Source organism: Patagioenas fasciata, chromosome 1 (genome assembly GCF_037038585.1).
Source record: "Patagioenas fasciata isolate bPatFas1 chromosome 1, bPatFas1.hap1, whole genome shotgun sequence".
NCBI classification, from domain to species: Eukaryota; Metazoa; Chordata; class Aves; order Columbiformes; family Columbidae; genus Patagioenas; species Patagioenas fasciata.
The window spans coordinates 61,616,633-61,642,606 of NC_092520.1; the positions used below are offsets into that span (position 1 = coordinate 61,616,633).

Genomic DNA, 25,974 nt, shown 5'->3' on the forward strand with positions numbered 1-25,974 from the left:
CTTTTCTTAGCCGCGGGCACTCATTCTATTTTGATGTTACCTATAATTGCACAGACAACAATGAACACTTGCAAGTCTTCCTCTGAGCCTAAATTTCCACAATAGGGCTCTGCCCATGCTGAGGGCCCATGAAACCCTGCCACCTCCCCATGTTTCCTCTCTGCTCCTGAGCATAACCTGGGGCTTAGCATGGATTTGCCATGGTCCTAGGGCTCCTCTCCATGTCAGTCACAGAGCTCAGGCTCAATTCTTCATCCTGGTTAGACAGAGCCATGGCACAGACCTGCCACTACCATGCTGTTGTCCATAATGCTGCCTGTTTGGCCTGGACCAAATAGCATTTTCCAAAACAGTGATGAAGCACCACCTAGAATGGCCTGGCCAGGGCTAAGGGTGCAGCTCTTACATGATCGGACTGAGTTAAGAGATAACATTTACTGTATGAATGAGAAATAGTAGGGTCTCCAGGACCAGGGGATTTTTTTGATTACTAGAGCAGATGTAACCTGAAGGAGACAACAACTACAAGTAGACCTGGTCCTATAAATATCCCCTAGCCTTTGTTCTCACCAGGTCTTCATCCCTTGTTTGGTAGCTTGCTGTTTGGTAACTTTCCATTTGGCATTCAGTTTTGAAAGAGCAGTTTCTCTGTGTTCCAGTCACACTGGGGCTCTCCGAGGGCAGAGCACACTTAGCTGGCAGCTGATGTTACATACTAAAGAGCTGTAACTGAAAACCACTTTTCCTGTTTAGTGTAGGCAGAACACAAATAAAACAGCAACCACAAAACCTTAAACAAGACAAGTTATGTTACATGTTTATTGCTGCCTTTTACTTGAACGCATCTATCTATCCACAAATAGGCACACATGACCCATTTATCCACCTGCTGTTGATCAGACGGTTAGTTCATTAACTGCAGGTGTAAGACACAAAGGTTGAAAATACAGATTTAAACAAACATGTTGCCTCTGGTTGCTGGTGTGGCAAAGCCTGCTAAGGGAAGGTGGGCTGTGGGGTATCAGTTGCAGGAGGAAGCTGCCATGTGCAAGAGCGTGGAGAAATCCTATGTCTTCCTTCAATCCCTGCTTGCCCACAGGGACTCAAACTATGATTTGGAGTAGTGTTTATGTTTGTAAAGCTTACTATCACAAGAAAACAGCTGTTACTTAAGCACCCCTGCATTGAGGCTGGGCAATCAGATGAAAGCGGCTACTGGAACCTGTTTTCACTTCCAAAACTCATACAACTGTGTATCACCTCAAATTGAAAGCAAGCCCTTCTCTTCTCTCAGATAGGTCTACTATTTAAACATTTACATACAGTGCTTAGAGAGTTCTTTCCACTAATCATGAGACTTTGAACAACCTTGGTGTTCATGTTCAATATAATTTGATTTGGTTTATGCTCTGTTTTTTTGTTTGGGAGCGGGTTGTTTGGGTTCTTCGGGTTGTTATTTTGCCTATGGATTCATTAGTTTATTATCAGTTTTACAGCACAGGATTAAATAAATTCTATGGTTTTCCTTCAGCTTAATGGATAGCTGTTATAATCACACTGATAAAAGTGTTAGCTATACTAATACCTCCTGTGCTGCAAATGTAAAGAAAAAAAAAGAAAAAAGGCATTAAGTTTGCAGTGTATAACATGCCACCATTTGACAGTTTGCCGATTCATGAGACACCAGAAATTAGACTGAGAAGTTCAGTTCAGACCTGACTCAGAGAATCACACAACAATTGAGGCTGGATGGCACCTCTGGAGATCATGTAGTCCAACTTCTCTGCTCTCAAAGGGTCAGGTAGAGCATTTTGCTGGACTGTATCCAGATGGGTTTTGAATGTCTCCAAGGATGGAGACTCTACAACCTTCCTGGGCAATGTGTTCCTGTGTTTGTCACCCTCACAGTAAGTAAGCGTTTTCCTAGTTTTAAACAAAATTTCCCCTTTTTAATTTTGTGCCCATTGCGTCTTGTCCTGTGCCTGGCCTGCTGATGACAACTCTTCAAGCCTGGCAATTAAATCAGTTTTCAGTCCACCTCCCTGTCCATTTATCTAGCCCTTCCTTCATCAGCTGTGTATGAGAATATTATAGATGAGAGTTTCAAAAGCCTTCCTAAAGTTGAGAAAGACATCTAGTGCCTTCTGCTTGTCCATCAAGCTAGTCTTATACTACAACAAACCCCATAATGCTACACAAATTAAAAAACATTTAAATCAGAATAGTTCTATTAAATAAAACCCCTTGTATCTGAATCCATCTGAAAAAGGCTAATTTAAACTTCAGTAAAGTGATAGTAATATCGTAGTTAACCTTTTCTAACTGACTAGTACAATTCTACACAGAACCAGACAGTGTGAATTGGTTCTATTCTGGGAAAGACTGAGGACAAGAGTGTGGAATATATAACCCCTCACACCATATGCATTCATGTTGTGTGTAACAACCCTTCTTTTTCCCTTGGTCTCTCATTTCTGGTAACTTCTTGCAATTTGAAAGTCCTGAAAATTGCATTTTACTTCATGTATGACACATGACACTCTGAACTCTGATTTCTGAACTCTGGTTTCATAGTTTTACACAGTGCCTCTATCTGCAGTATTAATAGAAGAATGAATTTAAATGTGTTTTGTTACTAACATAGTGACAAACAAATGTGTTGAAATACTCTCGTTATATCAGTTTTCGGATACAATCACATGCTTAGGTATTCTACGTCTTTCTACATTCTTTTAAGAAAAAATGAAGAACATTAGTGCTTGCAATTTGAACTTGAAATTATCTCTTTTATGTTATTTCAAAATACTCTTCCCCAAAATTACAAAGAAAGAAAAAGTTACATCTGTTGAAAACATCCCAATAAAATGCTACATATATTTTATCTAAAAGAAAATAATTTCAAGAGAGATGCCTTTTTATATTCCTTGCTTCTCAAAAGTAACATGGAGAAATGTTCTAATTATACATACAAACTCCACCTTGACTGTTAGGTTTGTACAAGAATTCAAACTTACATACTGTTTCCTCATTCCTATCCACTCATCACAAAAAACAGTACACTAAAATTTTATAGGCCAATCTACTGTTTTGTGGTACAACAGCTGTTATCAGCTGGAGATGCTTTATGCTTGGTTGAACTGACTACGTCAAAAGGCATTTTGCTAGTCACTTTCAAACAAAGATTTTTTTCTCCTTTAAAAGAAATTTTATTATTTACAACTTCAAGACCTTCTTTTGAAATAATTCAAACTGAAATTTCATATGGATTGGAAAGACTGAATGACTGCTGGGGTTTTTTTAAACCAGAAAGACTAAAACTGAACGTTATAAAAAACAGTGCATCAGCCTCACTTGCAAACTAATAAGCTTTTTAAAATCTGTCAACAGATCATTAAATCAGGGCACCATAAGCAGAATAATACACCTTACCTGTCATTTACTGTAGCTGACACAGATTTTGACTGATTTCTTTTCATCTGAATAAATGGGCCTTCTGCTTTGCGAATATATTCATGCAGACTCTTTCAAAACATACAGATGTACTATTTCAGGGAAGAGTAACTGGAAATTGAGCAACTGGGACTACACAGTTTTTAAGTGTTTCACCAAACAAATGTACTACGGTAAAAATTTATAAGACTCCCACAATTTTTGAATTCAGTCCTGGAAAGAAAATCACATCCAAACTAAACATGAGGTGACTATCAGGGGGACAAGGAAAGAAGGTTCGGTGAGGGGTGAAGATTTCCATAAACGAGAGAAGTGAGGAAGCTGGGTTTCCTTCATTCAGTTCCCTGTAGTATAAAGAGATGCAAGCAGGCTGCTCCACAAGGGGAAGCATGGTGCAAGCCAAAGGGACAATAAGGTGGGCATGGGACAGTGTCCTCACCAACAAATGGCACAGCTCCACCATACAAGTCCCACCCAAGAGGATGAGCAAAGCAGACCTGGTGATGGTAAACTTGGTCAGCTAGTGATGGCTAGGTAAGCCCGTAGTGATGAAGCAGGTCCAACGTCAAGTCAGTGGGTGAGGATTGGGACCAGGGAGGTACACAGCCAAGCACAGCTGCAAGGTAGTTGTGGTGAAGACTAAGACCAGGGCCTGAACTTAAATGCAGCTTCCAAGTTGATTGAAGGAGGGCCCTAGCAAGACTTGTCACAACTTCTTTTGCATACAGCAATTTTAATAACTATCTGAGCAAGATAACACAGCTACACCACCGAAGAGGTGGCCCTGAGCACAGGCAGTCATACCCCAGAAGGAGGTGGGTGTACTGAGGGTTTTGAGAGCTCCTTCCCATCTATGAAGTTCTCATACACTAGAAATCCTATTCCCATTTGTGGTTGAAATAGTTTGGAAGTTATCGTTGTTGGTGTATGCCAAATATAAATATAAATTGATTATATAATTTAGCTAGACAGGCTAAATATGTGAATTACCGTCATTCTTCAAAAAACAAAGAAAATATAAGTTGATTAACTAAGAGGGGATGGTTTTCAGTAACTGTTTAAATAATAATGATTTTTCATCATATTTTATGCAAAACACTATTTATAGTCTCCTGTCTAATTAAAGCATTCATTTAAACAGTTAGTGATCATTTCATGCAGTTTGTATAAAGACCAGTGTATAAGTAGATAGTGTTTTGTGTCAACTCACTGCAGCTTCCTGCCTTTTCTTTCTCCAGCAATTTATCTTCCTAAAAGCAGGAGAGAAATGTAAGAATTTGGTTCTGATATTCACTACACTCACAATAGAGTTGCATAAAGAGACCCAAAGCTACCGTAATACCACAGTTAAGTCGTAGGAAAAGAGAGGGAAGTTTTTATTCATCCACGCAATTGACTTTCCTCAGTGTTACTATTTACAATATTTTAAATGTGAAATTGCTATGATAATACATCTTCAGCACAGAGCCAGCAGGTTGCAATCTATTGTATATGCACAGTTACCTTCAGTGTTATTAGCTTTCAGGTCTTCAAAGTATAACCAAACAGTTAATAGTATGATATTTTGCATGACTCAGTAGTTTAAATCCTATACGCAGAGTCAAGAATAAGATCTTTTTAGGCCTATTAAAATAGCAAGACTGTCAATTAATTATTTCAATGTACAGGCACAAGCAGAGGCCATATGAAATAAAGCAAAAGGGCTGATTCAGGTTGTGCTGACGTGCAAATGCCTAACAACTCATCACGTTTTTCTGTCTCTCCCATTGGTACACAAACTACTCACTTTCTAGAAAGCAACCCTACCCTGCCCCTCCCCAGCTTATTCACATACTAGTGGTTTGCTTAAGATGGGTACATTCCAAGTGGAATTAGAAGAATTCGGTAAGTTATCCTACGAATAAATAGCCCTTGCAAATAACATATTCCAGTGCCTTCTGAATGTCAACTACTTACGATTTTGGCTTCTTATGTTCTCATATAATGACATATCTTAATCCATCTGCATATAAAAAAGCAATGACACCACTTGGCACTTACTTCATACCTGGCATAAATGCCTACAGTATTAGCAAGTTATATTCTTTCATTTTACATCATTAGATGTGAAACTGACGTGCATATTCTAATGTATGAACACATCTGAGATTTCACCAGTGTCCTGGCTTTGTTAAAAACAAGTTTCTCTTTTAGTGAATTTGCCTGTCAGTTAAAGCCTTCATATTAGCTGCATTTTCCTGGAGAACCAGATACACGTTTTGCTAAATGTAGCAATGGAATGCAAAGTTATTGATAAGCATGGATGGACATCTCGCGAGAGGGGCAACGCGAAACAGGTGACCAAAAAACTGACCAACTGTGTATAACATTCCATTCACGTGAATACTTCATATAAAAGTGGGAGATCACGAGGATCTCATCCCTTTTTTTCCCTTTTGTTTATGGCCGACATTAGGAGAGGACCTTGCTAGTCGTCCCTGCAAACTGAGGCCTAGTGACAGACTGAATCCAGCTCCGGTTGGCTGCAGAATCCAATCCAGGACTTCGGGTGCTGGCTCTGCAGTTGCTGAGACTTTCAAAATTGGTTTTGTATATTTTGTATTATTTTCTCTATTCTTATTAGTAGCATTAGTAAAATGTTTTAATTTTTCCAACTCTTTTCTCTCTGTCCTTCTTTTCCTCCCCATCACCTGTCCTTAGTGGGAGGGGGAAGAGGGAGGGATAAAGGGGGAAGGGGAGGGGAGAGGATGTGGAGAGACATCTGCCACGGTTTTATTGTCACCTCACAATCAAAACCTCGACAACCAGCTCTGTATGATCAATACACACTGTGTTCCCACTGACAAGTCAGGGAAATCATTTGAATAAAAAAATATTGCTCCCTGGCAAGATACATGTGATACTGTATGCAAGCTGCCCACAGGCTTTTAATTCCTCAATTGCATTACACAAGTTTGAGTTTATGCCTTTCAGAGCAGAAAAAAAAGCTTGACAGGAGCCTATTTTATTAAACTCTTCAACAAACATAGTGAACCGTGACAGGCATCACGCAGTGTATTGCCTGTGCAGAATGACCTTTGTAACTGGCCAAGATACCAGACCATCATTCCCCAACACAGACCTGCAGACAGGATGGGTACGTACCAGATGTTCTGCTACACCAGGTCCTGAAAGTTGCGCTCTGCTTTCTCCATCACTGGCAGCATTTTTGAAAAGTGCCAGTTAAAAGACAATGAATGTAAATAAGACCAGACTTTTCTCTATTTCCCCCAAACGGCAAGGTCTGCAGGCTCTTTTTCTCTTCTTTCTTTCTCCACTTCTTCAGGAACATCATCTTAAAATAAACTTAAAACAAACTTAAAACTTAATATTACTAAGCAAACTGGAAGGCTTGCTCTTAAGACAAGTGTCTATTTAATAGAAAAACAAAAAAAAAAATCAGCTTTACACAACATGTAAATTAGCTAAGAAAACTTCACCTACAAAAGCTCTGTTTTCGAAATCTAAATGTAATGAAGAAAATGGGAGTATTCATCACAGCAAAAAGCACAATAGGTGGATGTTTCATTATCAGAGGGCGTTTTCTGGAACTTAAACATCAGGCTAATGTTTCAGCATTTTGACTCCAGTTTTTCCTCTTTCTTGAACACTGTTTTCAATGGACTATGATTACCTAATAGTAAGGCTAGTTTTATACGTCAGAACATTTTTTTTTAATTAGACAAAACAAAATAGATAAAAGAAAATAGATAAAAGACTTCTTTTGGTACACTGTTGATCCACATCAGCTCTTACTGCTACCTACAAACTTGTCTTATATTCATCCTTAGACACCATGCATAAAATTTTCTGTAGACCTCCTGTGCTGATTTTGCTGGGGTAGAGTTAATTTTGTTCCTAGTAGCTGGTATGAGCCTATGTTCTGGATTTGTGCTGAAAACAGTGTTGATAAGACAAGGATGTTTTAATTACTGCTGAGCAGGGCTTGCACAGAGTCAAGGCCTTTTCTGCTCCTCACACCACCCCACCAGCAAGCAGGCTGCGGGTGCACAAGAATTTGGGAGGGGACAGAGCCAAGACAGCTGACCCCAACTGACCACAGGGATATTTCACACAATAAGATGTCATGCGCAGTATATAAAGCTGGGGGAAGCAAAAGGAAGCAGGGGACATTCAGAGTGATGGTATTTGTTATATTCTAGAAACATAGTCCAATAAGAGCAATTGCATCCACAGATCCATGCAGTTGCCATGCAAACAAACAGCCCCAGAAAAAACCCTGACATTAAATGCATGTTATTTTTACAGTGTAGTAGTAAGTAAAGATTCCTTTTTTACACTGACACATGCTGTATGGCATTTCTTATTCAGCATTTTAAAGTAAATTTTCAAACAGCAACCAAAACAAAAAAATACACACCAGCTTAGTTACCTGACATTATCCAGTATGCTAATTATCATGTCCCATACAAATATGCATGATTAACAATTAATTACTAGTTCTAACTAGAACTGAGGCAAAATACGAAATACAACAAGCTGAAACAGCATACCAAGTCCATGAGGGGTCTTTCTGTGATAAAATAAACCTTCAGTGCACTATGTACTGAGGAGTCAGTAAAAAGAATAACAATTTTGCTGATAAGTTACTAGTTCTAGTTTCCCCAGCATTGCATAGCTTTGAGAGGACAAAAAAACAATGTGGAATTAATGCTTCTTAAATATGTCTATTTGAATAACATTTAGATCTCAAAGTAAGATATTTGACAAGGTCTCAAGAGTCAGCTGTAATGCATATTTGCCTTTTTTTTCCTTTTAGCTTTCCTAACCAGGATCACCTAAAACATGTATTTGATTAAAATCCATTTAAGAGAAATCTGTGTAAGTAGAAAGACAAACACTCTTTTCATTTTCTATTTAGAAATTTGAATTTATGACATCACATAAACCAATTTTCCATTTGAATTATTAGAAAGAAAATAATGCACTGTCTTTCAGTATATACCATTTTATGTCTAAAAAATATTGTGCCTTTTAACAATTTATATGGTGGCTTAAGAAAAGTGGTTATTACATTTTATCTATATAGTACATGTCAAATAATAAAGTAGTTCCTAATGCTTACACTAACTATAAGAAATAAGAATAAACTTCCAACAATTAGCCTTTCGTATAACATTTCCCAATTATTTCTACAGTAATTTTTTATATGAGCATGATCACAGAAAGCACTGAAGAAATAAGTCAGCCAAAACCTGCTTCTGTTTGATACCAGTATTGACACAACAGGAACAGAGGCTTGAACCTTTGTCTCCTCAAAGTTAATGCATAAATCATCTAACAGATTAAAAACAGAAACTAAGTTTTGTGTTTTTCAAAAAAGTTATTTCTCACCCCAAAAAAAAAAAAAAAAAAACAGGCAGACTTTAAAAATAGATTTTATTTAGTAATTGAAAAAAACATCCATTGAACTGGATATGTGGAAATTAATATTACATTACTGAAATAGCTTATGAAACATTTTTTGAGATAAAACTGACAGTTTAAGTGTAAAAGCCTAGCTCTGTCGCACTTCATGGTTTAACTGTAATGAGCACAGGAAGTCATTACTGTTTTTAAGTAATTGATTTGTATTTTACAGATATATAGGTCATTATTAATTCATTAGCACCTCAATCAGAAGTTTAGGTTCTCCTTTACAATGGTTATTTATACAAAGAAACATGATATCAATGCAATACCCTAAAACCAAAGTGCTACTGCGGCTTGTGGGGCTCTGCTAAAAGCAATGTAAACAAATTAAAATAGTACAGCTAAATTTTATAAATTAATGAATCCTGTAGCATACGGAATATACACAAAATTCTACAAAAACATGAATGTGATTATAAAGTAATAAATATGTTAAATAGTAGAATCTCCATAAAATAGTAAATTATTGTCTCCATTTTGAACAACAGAGGCAAGCACCATTAATAGCTAGAAATTCTCTTACGTAAAACATTAGATCTCTCCTGAGACCTGTTTGAGAAGTAAAAGGCTTTCATTACTTATCTGGTGATGTTTTTTTCTCCTCCAAATAGCTTAGCATCTTCTTCCTTCCACAACAGTGTAACTAAAAGCCTTCCTCTAATTTTAACAATAGGTTGTTTCTCTTTAGCCAGAGACAGCTTTAAATAGGCATGAACACACAACTTAAGGCAACCTCATAATATCAAAATTCAGTCATACCAACAAGAATGCTTTCACTCCAAGCTTAAAAACTACTTTAGATTAAGTACTGATTTTCATTCTTTAGGACTCCTTCCTCCACTGACTCAGTTACCCACAGCTCAGATACAATTTTAAATTTTATCCCAAATGTTCTTCTGAGTGATTTCATCTCTTTTACCCGGGAATGATCATCTCCTACAACAACATGGGAGATGCCCTCTTCAAGGTGAGAGACTACTATTGCACCATAAAAACGGAGCTCCAAAGCTCTAATTGACAGTGTCGTTCCATGGATTTTGGTTCTGGGCTCATTAACAACAGCATAACAGTCCACATAAATAGTGTTTCCTCTGAATATACTGAGCCGACAGCTGTTCCACGAATAACGTTCTTCTAACTCTGCGATCATGTCCGAAGGCATCACCTTATTGTCTTTCATTCTTGAGAACACTTCCTTGAGTTGTGCAACATCTGTGTCTGCCGTGTAGCTGTCCCCGTAACAATCATACTCACGAGCAAAATGTTCTTTGGTGTCAGGAGACATGTGAATCATAAAGGCTGGCTGCCAAGGCACCAGCATTTTGGTTTGAAAACATTGAAGGAGCCACTCTGCCCTCACCACATCGTATTTGTTGGAAGCAATGATGTTTTTCACTCTGACATTCTCAGCTCCTACAATGACACAGTAAGTCTCCGGCCCTGGGTTCTGTACAATGCTGCCACCACATTCGGCTATCCTGCTTTCCAGTTCAGACTTTGTGTATTTTCCCATTCCTGTCATAACACAAAACTCAACATCTTCAAACATATTTGAAACCTTGCTTACATTAGAAAGATCAGGAGCTTTGAACTGCTCAGCTATTCCAATTATCTTCCTCACCTTTGATACAGTTTTCCTTTTTTTCTCTTGTGGCTCATCATACTCCTCTATATGAAGGTGTTTAGATGCCAGTTTCCCTTCTGCTTTGCTTCTGAGATCTTCTAACATGGCTGAAGTCATGCACTCATACCATTTTTTGTCCTCTCTTATCTTCTCAATTCGGGGGAATCTCAAAGTACAGTCCGTTTTGTACATATCACTGTTAACAATCTCGGCTGCCTTGATCTGAACTATGACAGAGTTGCAAGGTTCAATGTACATTTCAGGTTTTTCAGTTCCACACAAAATATTACCAGGAGGGTCCCTCCTATGGTAGGGCTTCCAGTGTTTAGCCAGTTTCAAACCTAGATCGTATAATTCCTTCATAGTATAGCCAGAGCCAACACGACAAATAGAGTGGAAAATGGTAGGTTTTTCATTTGGAGGAGGCGTCTCTGCAATAGCACACAGAAAATGAGACATCATTCCACCACGAGAGCCTTTCCCCCAGTAACCACCAACAATTAAAAGGTCTAGTTCATCCATCAGCCCATTAACGTATTCTGGCTTGATTTTTAACCAGCCTTCCCCACGTTTGTCAGGTTTGTAGGTGGACATGGGATCTTTCACCATAATCCCCTCCTCTCTCTTATCTATTGCTTCATTTAAAGCATCAATTACTTCTTTTCTTGTTCTGGCACTTTTTTTGTGTACAACATGTATCCTGCCTGTTAGGGGAGTAAATACGCTACTTAAGATTTCATATCTTTTGGTCAGTATTTCATGAGCCAACTTCTGATCGTTAACCATCAATACGTCAAACACACAGAAGCAGGTCTGCAGGTCAGAATCCTCCACCATTCTTTTTATGTCAAATCTGTTTCCTTTTTGCATAAAGGTTTGCGTCTCAGGATTGTAAGCCATCATTTCACCATCAAGAATGCAGTTTTGTATATTGCCCTTAAATACATTATGAATAAATGGTGTTAATGAACCATCAAGGGGGGAAGCGCCAAACTGCTGAGTATAGTCAAACCCATTTCGGGAAAAATATTTATACACATCTCCATCTTTGTGCAGCTGCATACGTTCACCATCCAGCTTAGTTTCTATGTAGAATATCTGGTTATTCATTTGTTTCTCAATTTGCTGGACATCAGCAATAGCAGCAAGCATTGGTTTAAAGGCAGAAAATAACGTGATAGAAACATCACTAAGAGAGACAGAGGGATCATGCAGTTGCCTGCAAACTTTTTCCAAATCAGTTGTGACATTGTGTAATTCAAGAGCATCAGGATGAAAAATTGAAAATATAGTTTGTTGACTAATACCAAGCTTCAGATCCTTTATGATCATTCGGATAAGCCATTTTTGTTCCAGTGCTGTGCTCTGGGTAATTAACTGAAGAAGACTTTTCTTTAACAGTCCCTTGTTTTTAGCAACATTGTTATTAGCTATTGCATCTAAGTGTTCATTGACTTGTTCTATTGTCAATCTGCCTTGTTTTGGGCTCCTAGGTTTTAACACAAAGTATGCAATCATTGCAAAATCTCCAGCATCTCCACGTGAACCAGCAGGTGTCCTGTAATTTAAAAGCTTTGCAGCATCTTTTCCATCTCTTGGTAAATTAAGCAGCTCAATATACAATTTTGCAAGCATCGTTTCTTTAATTCCATATGCCATCCTTTCTCTTTCCAGCTGTGGAAGAATAAGTCGCATTGCTGGATAAAAAGAATCTGTGACATCTTTCTCTTTTTGATGAAGAGCATCATGGAACTTTCTCCAGGAATCCAGGAAATCCTTGAAGTACTTGGTTTTATCCGGACGAGATTTACACTTCTGTATTCGCTCCAGAGTAGAACACAGATCTGCAAAAGGCACACGAGAGGCCACTGTCTTTTTAGGAGAAGGCTGCAATGCAGGTGTGGAAGCCATCAGAGTCCGTTTTTCACTAAGAAGGAAAAAAAATATATATACACTTGTAGAGGAAAAAAAAAAAACAACACACACCAGTATGCTGTTCTGTCTCAAAAAAATCTCTAATTAAGATTTACTGATTTTCTCAATTTTCTAATTAGGATTTAACTGTTATCTTTACTTAAAGGTCACTAACTGGTACCACAGTCCTTAGTTATGGGTGAAACTCAGCAGCCAGACTGCGATACTCTAACACAGAGGTGTGAAACTCATCTTCCCCGGGGGCCACATCGGCCTCGCCGTTGCCTTTGAAGGGCCGAATGTAGTTTTAAGGCTGTATAAATGCAGGAGTAGTTATATTTACACAGTTCTAAAATTACATGCGGCCCTTCGAAGGCAACCGCGAGACTGATGAAAATTAGGCTGACACCCCTGCTCTCACACAAGCATCCCCTGGATGACAGGACTGGAAGACAGGACAAGGCAGTGCCCACGCCTCCCGCTGTTCTGAGACCGTTTTCCCTCGGAGCACAGGCCGCCCCCAACACCGCCCCGCTCCCCCCCAGCTCCTGCCTCTGAGGAGACCCACCAGGCCCGCCGGGGGCTGCGTGGAAGCGCTGAGGGAGCGGGGTCCTACGCAGCCGGTGTTGCTCCCGCGGGCAGACTCCGAACTCCCACTCCGCGCCGCGACGGCGTTGCCATGGACACGGGTCGGGGGTGAACGGACACCACCCAGGGGGCACCTTCCGCTCTGCGCCGGCCGCTCCCTCCCCGGAACGGACTAGCGGGCAGGCAGAGGGAGACAGATGGGAGGAGACGGTGGCGGAACGGGCACCTCGAGCGGAGACTTACACGGAGACAGGGGAACCCACGGAGCCCGGGTCACACCGGCCGCCCCGGAAGGGGAGGGGCGCCCCGTTAACGCCGCTGCCCGTTGCTCCTCCCCCAGGCGCAATGGTTCCGGCCGCACGGGGAGGCCTCGGCAGTTGCCGCGGCGGCGGAGAAGCGCTGGCGGAACCCGGGGCGGCTGTGCCCAGGGAGGGATAAAAAAACCCCACAAAACAAAACAAAACAAACAAACAAACAAAAAAAAAGCGGACGGACCCTGATCCGGAAGCGGAAGCCGTGGCGGGCGTGAGTTCCTGCCTGGGACGGAGCGGTGGTTGAAGTTGCGCGGCGGGGTCCGCGCTGGCCCAAGGCAGCGCCGGCGGCCGCGGCTGCGCGGGATGATGCGGCGGGTGGGTGTCGCCTCTGCTTGGGCTGGCTGCGCCCCGCGACGGGGGGAGCTGAGGCAGGCGGCGGGCCGGTCCCGCAAGGCCGCGGCGGGGGGGTGGGAGACAGGTGTCGTCTGCGAGGGGACAGCGGAACGGGCAGGCCGGGCTGGAGTCGGCGGGGGGCGTCCGGAAGGTTTGGCATTGATTCGGTTTTGGGGTCTCGCCGTGACTTGAACGCGGTTCTTCCCTGGGCGGGAGCGGCTGGCGGGCGGGTGCTGTCCCGTGGGTGCTGTCCCGTGGGTGCTGTCCCGTGGGTGCTGTCCCGTGGGCGTCCGTGGCTCCGGCGCCTGCCGTGCGGGACGTGTCTCCCGAGGGACTGCTGCCTTGACAGCGCCGGTAAAAGTTCCTTCGGGTGCCTTACTGCGAGGTCCCGGGAGAGCTGTTGCATCCTCGTAGCAAGATCTTGCTCTAGTGTTTCGTTTGTTTGTGTTGCCATATGGAACAGGGCTTACAAATGAGGATGCCCGGTGAACGTGGGGCAGATGATAAACTTTAATGTTGCTTAATGTGCCAAATGAATATCTTGAAAATGGTGAGCAGGACGTTTCCTTTAGGTAAAAAAGGAAATAAAAGACTTGTCACTAGAAAGCTAAGGCTCTAATATGATAACTGTCCTTGGTTTGTTGTTGTTTTCGTTTATTTGTTTTGTTTTTACACAGTACTATTGTAATTCCATATATGCTTGTAGGGTTCATTAATATATGTCAGCTGGGAGGGGAACGAGAAGAGTTAAGGGGAAAACACTTTCACTTTCGGTTACGAATACATACCACTTGATGCAGAGCTGTGGAAGTTTGTTGTTTGAAATAAATAGGAGAGGTGCCTCGCTGACTTTAAAAGCCAGAGCTCTTAAATGCCTGACATTCAGCTGTTCTTACTCTGCTTTTTCCTGGTCAGAAGTAGCTACTTTACTGTTTTAACTTTTGTTGTTGTTGTTTTAAAAAACATTTATTTATCTAAGTATTTATCTAAGTTTTTAGCACTACGAAAGTGTATTTATCCTTTTCTTACTGAACTTGTAGGTTTTCTTCCAGTTTAGTTCCCTCTCTGAAACTAATTTTAGACAGTCGAGAACTTAGTGTTTCTACTTATAGAAGTCTTCTGAAGAAATAAGAATAAATGTAACACTTGTCTGTGTCTGGGGGAGGTGGAGTATATCGGAAGGAAGTGCAGCAAAGATAAACTGATGTCCTCAGATATTTCCCTTTTTTCTTAAGAATTACCTCATTTTGTTTGTTTGTTCAATTTGAAACCGTGAAATCTGAAGGGCTGCCATAAGTCTTAAAACTAACTTTGCTTTTTTAAGCTCTTTAATGAGAAAGAAGCCATTAAACACCTGAGTGCTCTTCTTAATACTGACTTTAAGGCTACTCATACACTAAAAGCTAGCTTTAATGAGGCAATGTAAATCTATTACAACTTAGTAATTATGCACTATGTATGTTTTATACTGAGTGCTGTACATATAAAACACAAGACATTTTGAGGTGATTTTTGAACTTCAGGATGTTTTCAGGTTTATAAGATGTTTTGAAGAAAAGCTAAGCTTGATAGGAGGAGTATGAACATGATATGCACGGTTCCGTTAGTAAAGCAGATTTAACTTCTACGGCTATTGGCTTCAAATAACTCTAGACAAACAGTAATTATGTGTGTAATTCAGAAGCAATTTTACTCAAAGTTCATAAATGGAACTGTAGTTCAGGCAGAGATGAACCCTGGGAACTCATCAGATCCAATGGTAAACATTTTGTAATGTGGTTATTGTGTAAAAATAGCACCTTTTAATATTAAGAACATAGACAAAGACAAATAATTCAACAGCATTTGTGGCAAATACAAGAGTAATTTCAGTTAACGTTCAAAATGTATGAAAAAATTTTGCCAAGTACATTAAGTCTGCACTTAAGCTTTTATGATCTACAGTTGATAATGGCATTAATCATTTAAGAATAGCATTAAGGCAGAGCAGAATATTATTCAAGCCTCTTGATCATAAAGACTTTATTTTTTCCTTTAGAATTTTATTATGAGTGATTTTTATTTTTCATTAGCTACTTAATTATGGGATTTGTAGCTGATAGAACACAGAGATCTGCAATAATTCCTGGACTGTGGATTCAGCAGTGGAGATGTATAGATACAGATCTGTGTGTTTCTATCCCTTCTCTTTGGCATAAAATTGAAGCTCATCACTTCCAAATTGCATTTCTGTTTTGAGAGACAATCCAGTTCTGTGACTGTGTTAGCTGAACTGGTCTTTATTGGCCTATAAGCCAAAAGCACAGTTGAATTGGGCCGCATTCTTTTGTGTTAATGGTTTCCATGATAGAACTTTGTATTTAAATATTGTCTTCTACTTGTCTCTTTAACTATGCAATCATAAAAACCAAAACAACAAAAATAAAAACAAACAACAAAACAAAAAATGTACACCCCCCCAAAAAACCACACACATCACCTTGTAGGAACCACCTGAATTCACAAAGGCTAGCCTTTCTAATGCAGCATTATCAGAGGGACAGTAGGAAATGTGAAGGAGAAAAATGCTAGAGGAAAGAGCTCTGATCATATTTGGGACTGAAAAAACCATCATCTTCGAGGAGAGAGCAGCGGAGCCCAGTTTATATAGTCTGGAGAAACTGAAGGTGGGTTACATATTTGGAGGTTAAAAAACATTAAACTAGAAGTAATAAATTTAAGTTAGTCTTCCTTCCTTTTAAGTATTAGTATATACTTTCTGGCAATGAGAGTAGCTAAGAACAAGAGCAGCTTGTGTAGGAATTTTCATTAATATGAGAGTTACCTAGGGAAACATCTACCAGATAGAACTGGATGGGTCTGCTCTTGATGACTGTATACTTGTCATAACCATTGACTTCATGACAAGTTTAAAGAACAAAAAAAATGTCCCTTCTGCTTGTTTTCATAGTCTGTAACTTAGTTTAAATAATGATCGGTTATAAAATACTGTTGCTGTATATGCTGTAAAATGGGATGTGCCTTCCTGTTACAGGAAAGCCTTGTCATTGGCAGAAGTTATGACAATTACTTTAAATGTAGTGCTGGAATATAATGTTCGTTCAAAAACAAGAGTGTTTTTTTTAGTGAAGTAAGAATTATTTCTAAGCGGTTAATGTTTTATCTGGGAGATCTGAAAAGGAAATCTGTAGAGAAACTTATTTCTCTGGCTGTAATAGAAGACTTTCCTCTGGCCAACTTGCTCACTTTGGTTGCAGCATCTCCATCTGTAATACAAGGGTGATGTTTCATGCCACTTCTGTGTAGAGCTGTGATACTTCTAACAGTAGAAGGCAGTATAACAGAGGTAATCCTGCTAAACAGTCATCTGTTAAAAAAAATCTTAACTAGGAATATTTGCATGTGACAGAAATTGATTAAAATGCTGTCTTTTAGAATACATAAAAGAGTGCACACTTCTTTCTTTAACTGGGCTGTCAGGCAGTTATGGAGCAAGTCAGTAAGTGGTTCTGGTAGTCTAGTACTGAAGTAGGCTTGTTTAGAGGGGCTTGTCAAGGTGGTGGGTTCATGCTGTTTCTCAGTTGAACAACTCGAAGTCTAAATACATCCTTCTCCCTTTGCTTCCTTGTTCCCCCCTTTTTCTTGATTGACCTGGCATCATATTAGTCACAAAAGTTAGAGATACAGGAGAATCAAAACATGTGCTCTTCATAATTGAACATAAAGTGTTTGCATCATAAGATGCTATATTGTAAACTGTTTGAAAGGTTTATAGCTTCCTATCCAGCACAACAGTAGTGGAGAGTAAAGACCTAGAAGAGATGTAATTTTTTGTTTGTTTGTGTGTGTATGTAATTTTGCAGTATGCTGAGCAGTCTCAAATCTCATGCACTTCAAAAAGTGTTAACAAACACTTTATATCTCACTGAAAATTAGTATATCGGCTTACTTTTTTTATCTATGTCCTTTACCTGGAAATTTGGTTCTGCTTGTGTCATCTTGTACTGTTCAGATCAAACAAGGTAATGCTTGGAAGGCCTGCTGCTTTGGACTCCATAGAAAGCATAGTTTGTAGTTTTATTGAGAATGAGCTTATATTGACTTTGTTTAGAGTCTCTTCTAGGCCTGTGTGCTTGTTTGAGAAACCATCATTTTCCTTTCTAGTGATCTCTCAGTTGGTACTGAAAGGAGGCAGGGAAGAACCTGGGGGAAACTTATATTTTAGTTCTCTAGCTAACAAACCATGCAGTAAGATGTGAAATAGACATGGTCTGATTCAAGCCTGGAAATGGACAGAACTAGAAGTTTCACGCAGCTGGGAAGAAAAGTATGATAGTCATGTAGTTGTTTATTAGTACAGAGTAGTCAGCTTTACTTAAACATGTAGGTGAGTATGAAACATTTGTGGCTGTATAGTTTGGTCTTCCTGATAACTAGCAGATGCTGAGTTTTATTTGTAGGATGCATTAGTTTTGCAATTCCAGTACCAGGTTTTATATATACCTCTTTCTCTCTCTCTCTCTCTCTCTATATATATATATATATATATGTGAAGTAATCACACAGCAACAGTGTCTCACTAGTATAGCATTTTGATCATACTGTCCTACTGAAATGAAAGTAGAAGCAGTGCAAAAATGAAACTAACATGGCTTAGAAAATCAGCTGTATCTGTCTTCGAAGAGCAATCTTTAGTGTATATGGGATAGTTATCTGCAAACTTAATCACCTTAAGTAAGATTTTTATTACTTCCTTAGTTTTTAGTCGTTGTTTTTAATGATGGGTCTCTTACTCTTTTGTGAATGTCTTGGTGAGGAAGTGTCTTTGGAGTCTCTCTTGTTTCATAAGAAAGTCAGCAAAAGTTTGAACAGCATAGATAAGGAAAGTGCTTTTACTGTGTCATTGTCAGTGCTCTTATAGTCTTAAACTGTAATGCAGGATATGTTTGTCAACTTAATTAGGAAGTTCTCTTACAAATTAAGGTATCTACTTTGTGTCTCCTAATTACTGCAACTTATTTACTGGAGAAATGGATCACAATAATTAATTTTTCATATAGACAATATTTGTGCATACTTTGATGTGGGTATTGAATACGAGCTCATAAATAATATAAGAGAACCGACTTGGGATAAGTGCTCTCTAAACTGCTTTATAGTTTGCCAGTTTTACATGTTTGGAGTAGATACACTATATAAAATCTTAATTTCATGTTGCCTTTGGTTAATATGTGAATCTTAAGATATAACAGATTTATTTTTATTTCTTATTTATATCTAGTTGTTGCATAAAATGATTACAGGTGGCAGTTTTTCCTGATCATATTGGGAGCTTATCGAACTGTGGCTGCAGAGGTCACCTTTTATCACTTGAACCTACTAAGGTGACTGGTGCAGTTGCAGCCCTTTCCAGCAGTACTAGGACATACAGTTTATTTCAGTGTGGATCCTGTGACTTAACTGAATGCTTGGATGCATCTCTCTGTGTCCAACTCCTTTGGAGTTAATTCAGCCTCTTGCTGCACTACAGCATAACTTTGTGTCTAAACTGTAATTATTATCTGCTACCTAATTTACAGTGTTTGTAAACAAGTGCACTCCTGTTGTCCCTCCCAGGCAGGTTAATCAACTTAGTGGCAACCGGCTGGTTACTGTAGTTCTGATGTAGGTGTTGAAGGTTTTGCCTACTTCCTTATTACTCTAGAACCCAGCAGTGAATAATGGGAGAGGTTCTGTTTATGCTGGGAGACATAACTGTCTTAGGGTTGGAAAGAAGATTTAATCTATTATCATTACCATCACTCTCCTAATTTTATGGTGTGTGTATGTTTTTGTCATGAGTCTGTTTTCATGTCTGTACTTTCCAGCAGTTGTGATTTTCATTGATCAGAGAATAATGTAGCTAGCTGACCATTTTCAGTGCTCTTGTATGATGATATGATCTTTCATTCAGCCAAAGACTTAATACAGATTACTGCTCTGATAGTGGAAATCTATCATTATAAATCAGAACCAATGCAGATATAGCAAAACAGCTGTCATAAATGTAACGACAATGTGGAATCTTACTATAGAGGAGTCTCTTCTGACCTTGTTGCTTTGTAACCACAGTTGATCAAGACTCTGAAAGACAGCTACTAAACAATAGCAGGCCCTGTGTGCATTTTGAGCAGCTGCTGGTTGCAGAGCAAAGTTCATAGGCTTGTTGGGTGCTCCTCTTGGACTTAGTCGGTAGCAACTTGGAAATAAGGACTATATTTGTTTGTGTTCACCGGATTCTAGAATTACTTATATGAGAACCTTTGACAAACTTGTGATATGGTCTGTATGGTTGTTCTCTTGGTCGATAGGGAAGACTGAGGGAAAATATAAGTTATTATGGTCACAGTCAAACAAATTTCTGGTGCTGCTGATGGACCTTGCCAGCTGAAATAATGAGATTTTGAAGAGTTCAAAAGCCTTTTGCTTATGATTGTTTTTCTGCTTGCTTTATAGAGTTGAATGGTTTCCAAAAATTCAAACAGAGTTTGCCACCAAGTTTGGTATTTATTCTTTGATGTATTGACTTGCCATTAATCTTCTGCATGTATAAATGCTTAAATCACTTCCTTTTTCTTTCCCCTATATTTATATATGTATGTTTGGGATTTTTTTACAGGGTTTACTTGGAGTAAAAGATCACTGACTTCTACAATGGAAAAGTCATGGATGCTTTGGACCTTTGTTAAAAGATGGCTACTCGCTTTGGCTTCCTGGTCTTGGAGTCTCTGCCGTATTTGTCTTTTACCCTTGATAGTAACTTTTCACTTGTACGGAGGCATTATACTACTTATATTAATATTTGTGTCGATAGCAGGTATATTATATAAATTCCAGGATGTACTGCTTTACTTTCCTGAACAGCCCTCTTCATCACGCCTTTATGTTCCTATGCCTACTGGTATACCACATGAAAACATCTTCATCAAAACCAAAGATGGAGTTCTTCTCAATCTTATTCTGCTGAGATACACAGGGGACAATGCAGCATATTCTCCAACCATCATTTACTTTCATGGGAATGCGGGCAACATTGGCCACAGGTTGCCAAATGCTTTGTTAATGCTGGTAAACCTGAAAGTCAACTTAATTCTTGTCGATTATAGAGGGTATGGGAAAAGTGAAGGAGAAGCAAGTGAAGAAGGTTTGTACTTAGATTCTGAGGCTGTGTTAGACTATGTGATGACTCGGTCTGACCTTGATAAAACAAAAATTATTCTTTTTGGCCGTTCCTTGGGGGGAGCAGTAGCTATTCATTTAGCTTCTGAAAATTCCCATAGGATTTCTGCCATCGTGGTGGAGAACACCTTTCTTAGCATCCCATACATGGCCAGCACTTTGTTTTCCTTCTTTCCAATGAGATACCTTCCTTTATGGTGCTACAAAAATAAATTTCTGTCCTACAGAAAAATCTCTCAGTGCAGAATGCCTTCTCTCTTCATCTCGGGGTTGTCTGACCAGTTAATTCCACCAGTTATGATGAAGCAACTTTATGAATTATCCCCAGCTCGGACTAAGAGATTGGCGATATTTCCTGATGGAACTCATAATGACACTTGGCAGTGCCAGGGTTATTTCACTGCACTTGAACAGTTCATCAAAGAAGTAATAAAGAGTCACTCCCCTGAAGAAATGGCGAAAACATCCTCTAATGTAACAATAATATAAATTGATATTCTTCTATGAGGTGGGGGGTGAACCTGCACTGTACCTTGATTTGTGAAAAGTGGTAAAAGAATGTCCATTTTTTAACCGTATGTTATGTCTGTACTTGACTAAAGAGTGAAATTAAACTTGGAAAGGTCTGATGCTTTATTAAGATGTTCAGATAACTTTTACACTTGCAGCATTGTAAATGAACCATTTTATGTCTTTCTTATACTTTTTTTGGTATCTCTGTCCATATATTCCATTTGTTTGATATGTACAACTGATACTATTAAAGGAACTTGCTACAGAAGTAGTACAGAATGTATTAGTTTAAAACAATGGGAGGATCTTCAGTATTCACTGCTGAATGAGTGAACTTTTTGGACAGTCATGGCTAGCACAATGGTTTCTTGCTTCTCTTGGAATTCTTTTATTTGAAGTGTGCCATGCATGAGATTAGTGCTTTATTCCTTGAAATTTTATATTATGCAAGATGGAAGTCTTTAATGTGCTAAATAATATAAAATAACACTAATGGTTGAGTATACATGCAGGCATGCCATTCTGGGTTATCACTGGTTTTTTTATGATTCTGCATACATATAGATTTCAAACTGCAACTGATGTGGAAAAGACACCTTCCCTGTTTTCACTTTACTGTTTGTATTATAATAGTGCCCAGAAAGTTGTATGTGCCTAAACATCATGGCTTCAGGATTCTGCCCAGGCAATTTCTTCATTAAAAAAAAAATAGAAGTAACCTTCAAAAGGGAGCAGTGTCATTTAAGCTCCTTTCTGCACCAAGCTCTCCTCACTAACTTACAGGCAAACTATTTGTTGATGTTGATCTGCTTGTGTATTCGAGGTGGGATTTCCCAAGGGAGAGTGGGTGGGTGTGAATGTCAATACAAGATGAAAGTACCTATTTGTCCTCAATTTTATTTATTTTTTTTTTTTTTTTAGGTTGCTGTAGTTAAATGTCTGTGCCCTTTATTTATACCGCCAAAAAAAAAATCCAAATAATTGCCACTGGTCACGTGATTATAGAGATCAATATATACAGTTGTTACAGTAAGGATAATAAAAATGAGCAGTGCATTAAATTTAGTAGACCTAAGCTTAGTCTTGCCTATTTGCTTGCAAAAAATATTTTACAGTTCTGTTGTACCTTGAGGAAGTAGCCTAAGCATCAGCAGTTTTCTCTAGCTTTGCTGGGATTTTTGAAGCTAGTGTCACCATTTCAGAGCTGCCAGTACTTAAATTGAGAGAGTTTCATACTGACTGAATTTTAGCATTCTTTTTGGTTTGTTGTTAGGGGTCCCTGTCCTAGATAATCGTATCGAAGTTGAATGCTGTTAGCACAGTCCATATTAGAATGTGGGGCTGTTTGAATCTCTTCTGCAGGTTTAATTTCTCATTTGCTGCAGATGATAGTTTGCTTCTTCACAATATTTTTTATGGAAAGAACAAACTGTGGAAGATTTCCTGCACAATCCATACAATTGTCCTTAGGATTGAATTTTTTAAGTAAATTTTTCTGCCACGTTGTCCTGATTCAGAACAGCATCTCAGCACACACAATCTGTTTCCTGGTGGGCAGTGGTATTTTAAGCTTGTGTTTAAATTCTCTGGTTGAATAAAACTGCTTTCCTGAACTGGTGCCTTAATGGCTATGCCTCCTAAAATTTATTACATGGAATTAAAAGTCTTATGTACACATCGGTAATAGTTGTCAGCAATTTACAGATAGGGTGATACATCTTTACTTTTTTTTAAGTAAGCATACCTACCAGAAGTTGCTTTCTCTGGTAACTATCTTTTGTCACACCATTATTAAGGTTTTCTTAGAGATGATTGGAAAAGCTATAACCTTTTTTGGATCTGTAGTCCTAAAATCATTATAGATGTAGCGTAGTTTCAAATCTGAATTAAGCCAAAATGATCTCATCAACCTTCCAGTGGTGGTATTTTTTGGGGGGGCAGGCAAGTAGGGAAGGTATATTGGTAAAGTTTGGCTGAGGCGGGGTGTTTATATAACAGAAAGGTGTTACTAGGCATAGCATTCCCTTTCCCTGATGTGTTCTAAAATGACAATCTGAGCTGCTTGCATAGATTGTTTCAGCTGGTTCACATTATTTTAGAATTGAGGGAGAGAAGGAAAATAAGATGGCAAATACTGCTTTTTCTAAATATATGTTGACAAGGCCAAAAGAATAGGTTGATTGCTGGAGACAGAATGAAGAGAAACTAAATGTTTTAGAAGTTGTCATAACTTGCCATTAAATACTTTTTTTTTTCCTTTAATAAAATGTTGATTTCTAAAGTAACAGAATTCCCTCCATTATTATGTGGCACCTCCATACAAAAGAAGTATTTTTTGTTTGGGCACACAGTTGCTAAGTCAGAGCCAAATGTGTGGCATTAGATTATGGCAATCTGGAGCTGTTCAAAGTGGACTGTATCTAAACATTGCTTTTAATTATCAAACTGGATCTTTTCACTATATTGGTTGCATGACATAAAGATTAAACTTTGATTTTCTGAGTATTGGGTATGAGAGGATACAATTGTAGTATGTGCATTCTTTCCACTTAATGTGGTTTCTTCCACCTTCCACAAATGCACATTTTTGCTTCTCCTGTAATGGGTTGGCCACATACCCTTGTGAATGAATGTCCATCTTGCTCTCTTTCATTGCATTGACTATGAAATACGTGGAAGGAAAATAAGAAGGAAATTATTTTTTATGCAAATATTCCACTGCTGTACACGTGATCTTTTAAGGGAAGGAGAAGAGGAAAGAAGCTTGTTCTGACAAGTCAGGAATTTTTTTTAGTTTTATGGTCCATGTGATGGAAACTCGGTTGTCTGCTGCTAAAAATTGAACCGCAAGCAACACAATAGTAATAACTTCAAATTGCCAAAAAGTGTATTATGATACTGTTGCATTTATTCCACATAATACCATTTTATGTTTTCCCTTAACAGTTTTTCATTTGCTTATGTAATAGATGTTTCCTAAGTATTTGTCTTGCATATATAAATCTCTAGTTTGGGAAGAGGGAGTTATTTTCACGGGTTTGTAAGAAAGCCTCGTAGTTTAAATAGGCTTGTTAAAGGAATTGTCTCTTTTATAAGAGGAACTTTAAACAGCAACAGAAAAAAAGGCATGGAGAGGGTCAGAAGCTGAACTGGAACAGTTTTAGCACCAGAGTCCTTGTAAGGAAGCATCCAGTATAAGACCTTGTGTGTGCACGTGTGTGTGTGGTTTTAATTAGTGGAAATACTTGAGGCTTCCTGCTAACCCAAGTTTACATTCCCAATATTTGTTTTTGAACTGTGAAATGTGGAGAGAGAAGATAAGCTTTCCTCTGAAAAGAACTTTAAGTGGTGTAGCTGCCCTCATGTCCATTTCTCAGGTAAAATTAGAGATAGAGCACAAATAGATTTGGTAGGTTACGGACAATCTCTCAGTTGAAGGGCAGGTGGATTAACTATTAATACAAAATATGCGTCTCAGCATCTCTGAGCTAATCATTTGCATCACGTGGGGTGTTCACAGTGAAGACTGCAAGGCTGAATTGAGAGTTCAAGGTATGGTCTCTTCTATTAGTAGAAAGATGCAGACATACCTCCATTTGTATTTCATAATTCAATACTTGAGAAGTACATTTTTGTTTTTATTAATGACAAGTGATTTCGCTAGAGGCACTTCTGCCAAATATAAATTTGGTGCCTCTTGCATGTAGTGGGATCAGCCTGATGTATCCCGTTACGAATAATTTACAGTGCCATCCTGCTTGTATAATGTAGAGTTGAACCCTGCAGAAGTGTAAATACAGATAGCATATTGAAATTCTAAATAACACTTGTGTTTTGAATTCAGAAACAGTCATTGAATATATGATGCAAGCTTTTAATTTGTTTTTTCTTTAATTTATAGTCAAAGCAAAAATGTCTTATAAAGTATTCTTAAGTTTTGTAGACAAAGCGTAAACGTTACTGTATATGTGCTAATTGTGGCAAAGTTTTACATTCTCATTCTAGTCTGGTTTTTAAAATAAAATTATTTTACGAAAAACACTTTTCTATTTTTATGTACTGACATATGCAATAAATTGATACATTAAAAGTGCTGTTAATGTCTTGTTCTAGTTTGTGGCCTGTCTTAAGTATGTCCAGGGGTATTTTTGTATGAATGGTAACTCATCAACCTCAAGATATCATTTTCACTTACTTACTAAAACCAGAGCACATGCAATAGACATCTGCATCATTAGATGCAGTGTTTGTGGAAAACTATTACAGCAGGAAAAACTATATTACAAATATCTCTTTCTAAGCTCTGTCACGTATCCTCACTTTCAGGAAGTGTTAATAAGTAAAATGATAATGTGTTAGCTTTCCATCACTTTTAACACATTCTGCATTTCAAAGTTCCTCTATTATCTGGGGGACTGAGAGGTGATTTACATATTATGTCACTTGGGAAATATTTTTTAAGTGTGTTTGACTAGTTTTGATACCTTTTGCTGGTAATATTTTAAATGTCAATTTTAAATGCTATAATGCCACTCTTGTAGGTTTATA

The 25,974-nt window shown here is 38.6% G+C and overlaps 2 protein-coding genes across 2 annotated transcripts; one reads left to right on the forward strand and one right to left on the reverse strand.

Annotated features, from left to right (window-relative positions):
* Nucleotides 1-8,872: 8,872 nt before the first annotated feature.
* Nucleotides 8,873-13,448, reverse strand: LIG4 (DNA ligase 4). The gene is made up of 2 exons (XM_065829668.2): nt 13,292-13,448; nt 8,873-12,473 (listed from the first exon to the last, which is right to left on the reverse strand). The coding sequence occupies exon 2, from the start codon at nt 12,455-12,457 to the stop codon at nt 9,719-9,721; it is 2,739 nt and encodes a 912-aa protein (XP_065685740.2). The 5' UTR covers nt 12,458-12,473; nt 13,292-13,448; the 3' UTR covers nt 8,873-9,718.
* ABHD13 (abhydrolase domain containing 13) lies at nt 13,270-25,532 on the forward strand. Its single transcript, XM_065829666.2, has 2 exons — nt 13,270-13,677; nt 20,354-25,532. Exon 2 carries the CDS (start codon nt 20,389-20,391, stop codon nt 21,400-21,402), a length of 1,014 nt encoding a protein of 337 aa, XP_065685738.1. The 5' UTR covers nt 13,270-13,677; nt 20,354-20,388; the 3' UTR covers nt 21,403-25,532.
* Nucleotides 25,533-25,974: the final 442 nt, after the last annotated feature.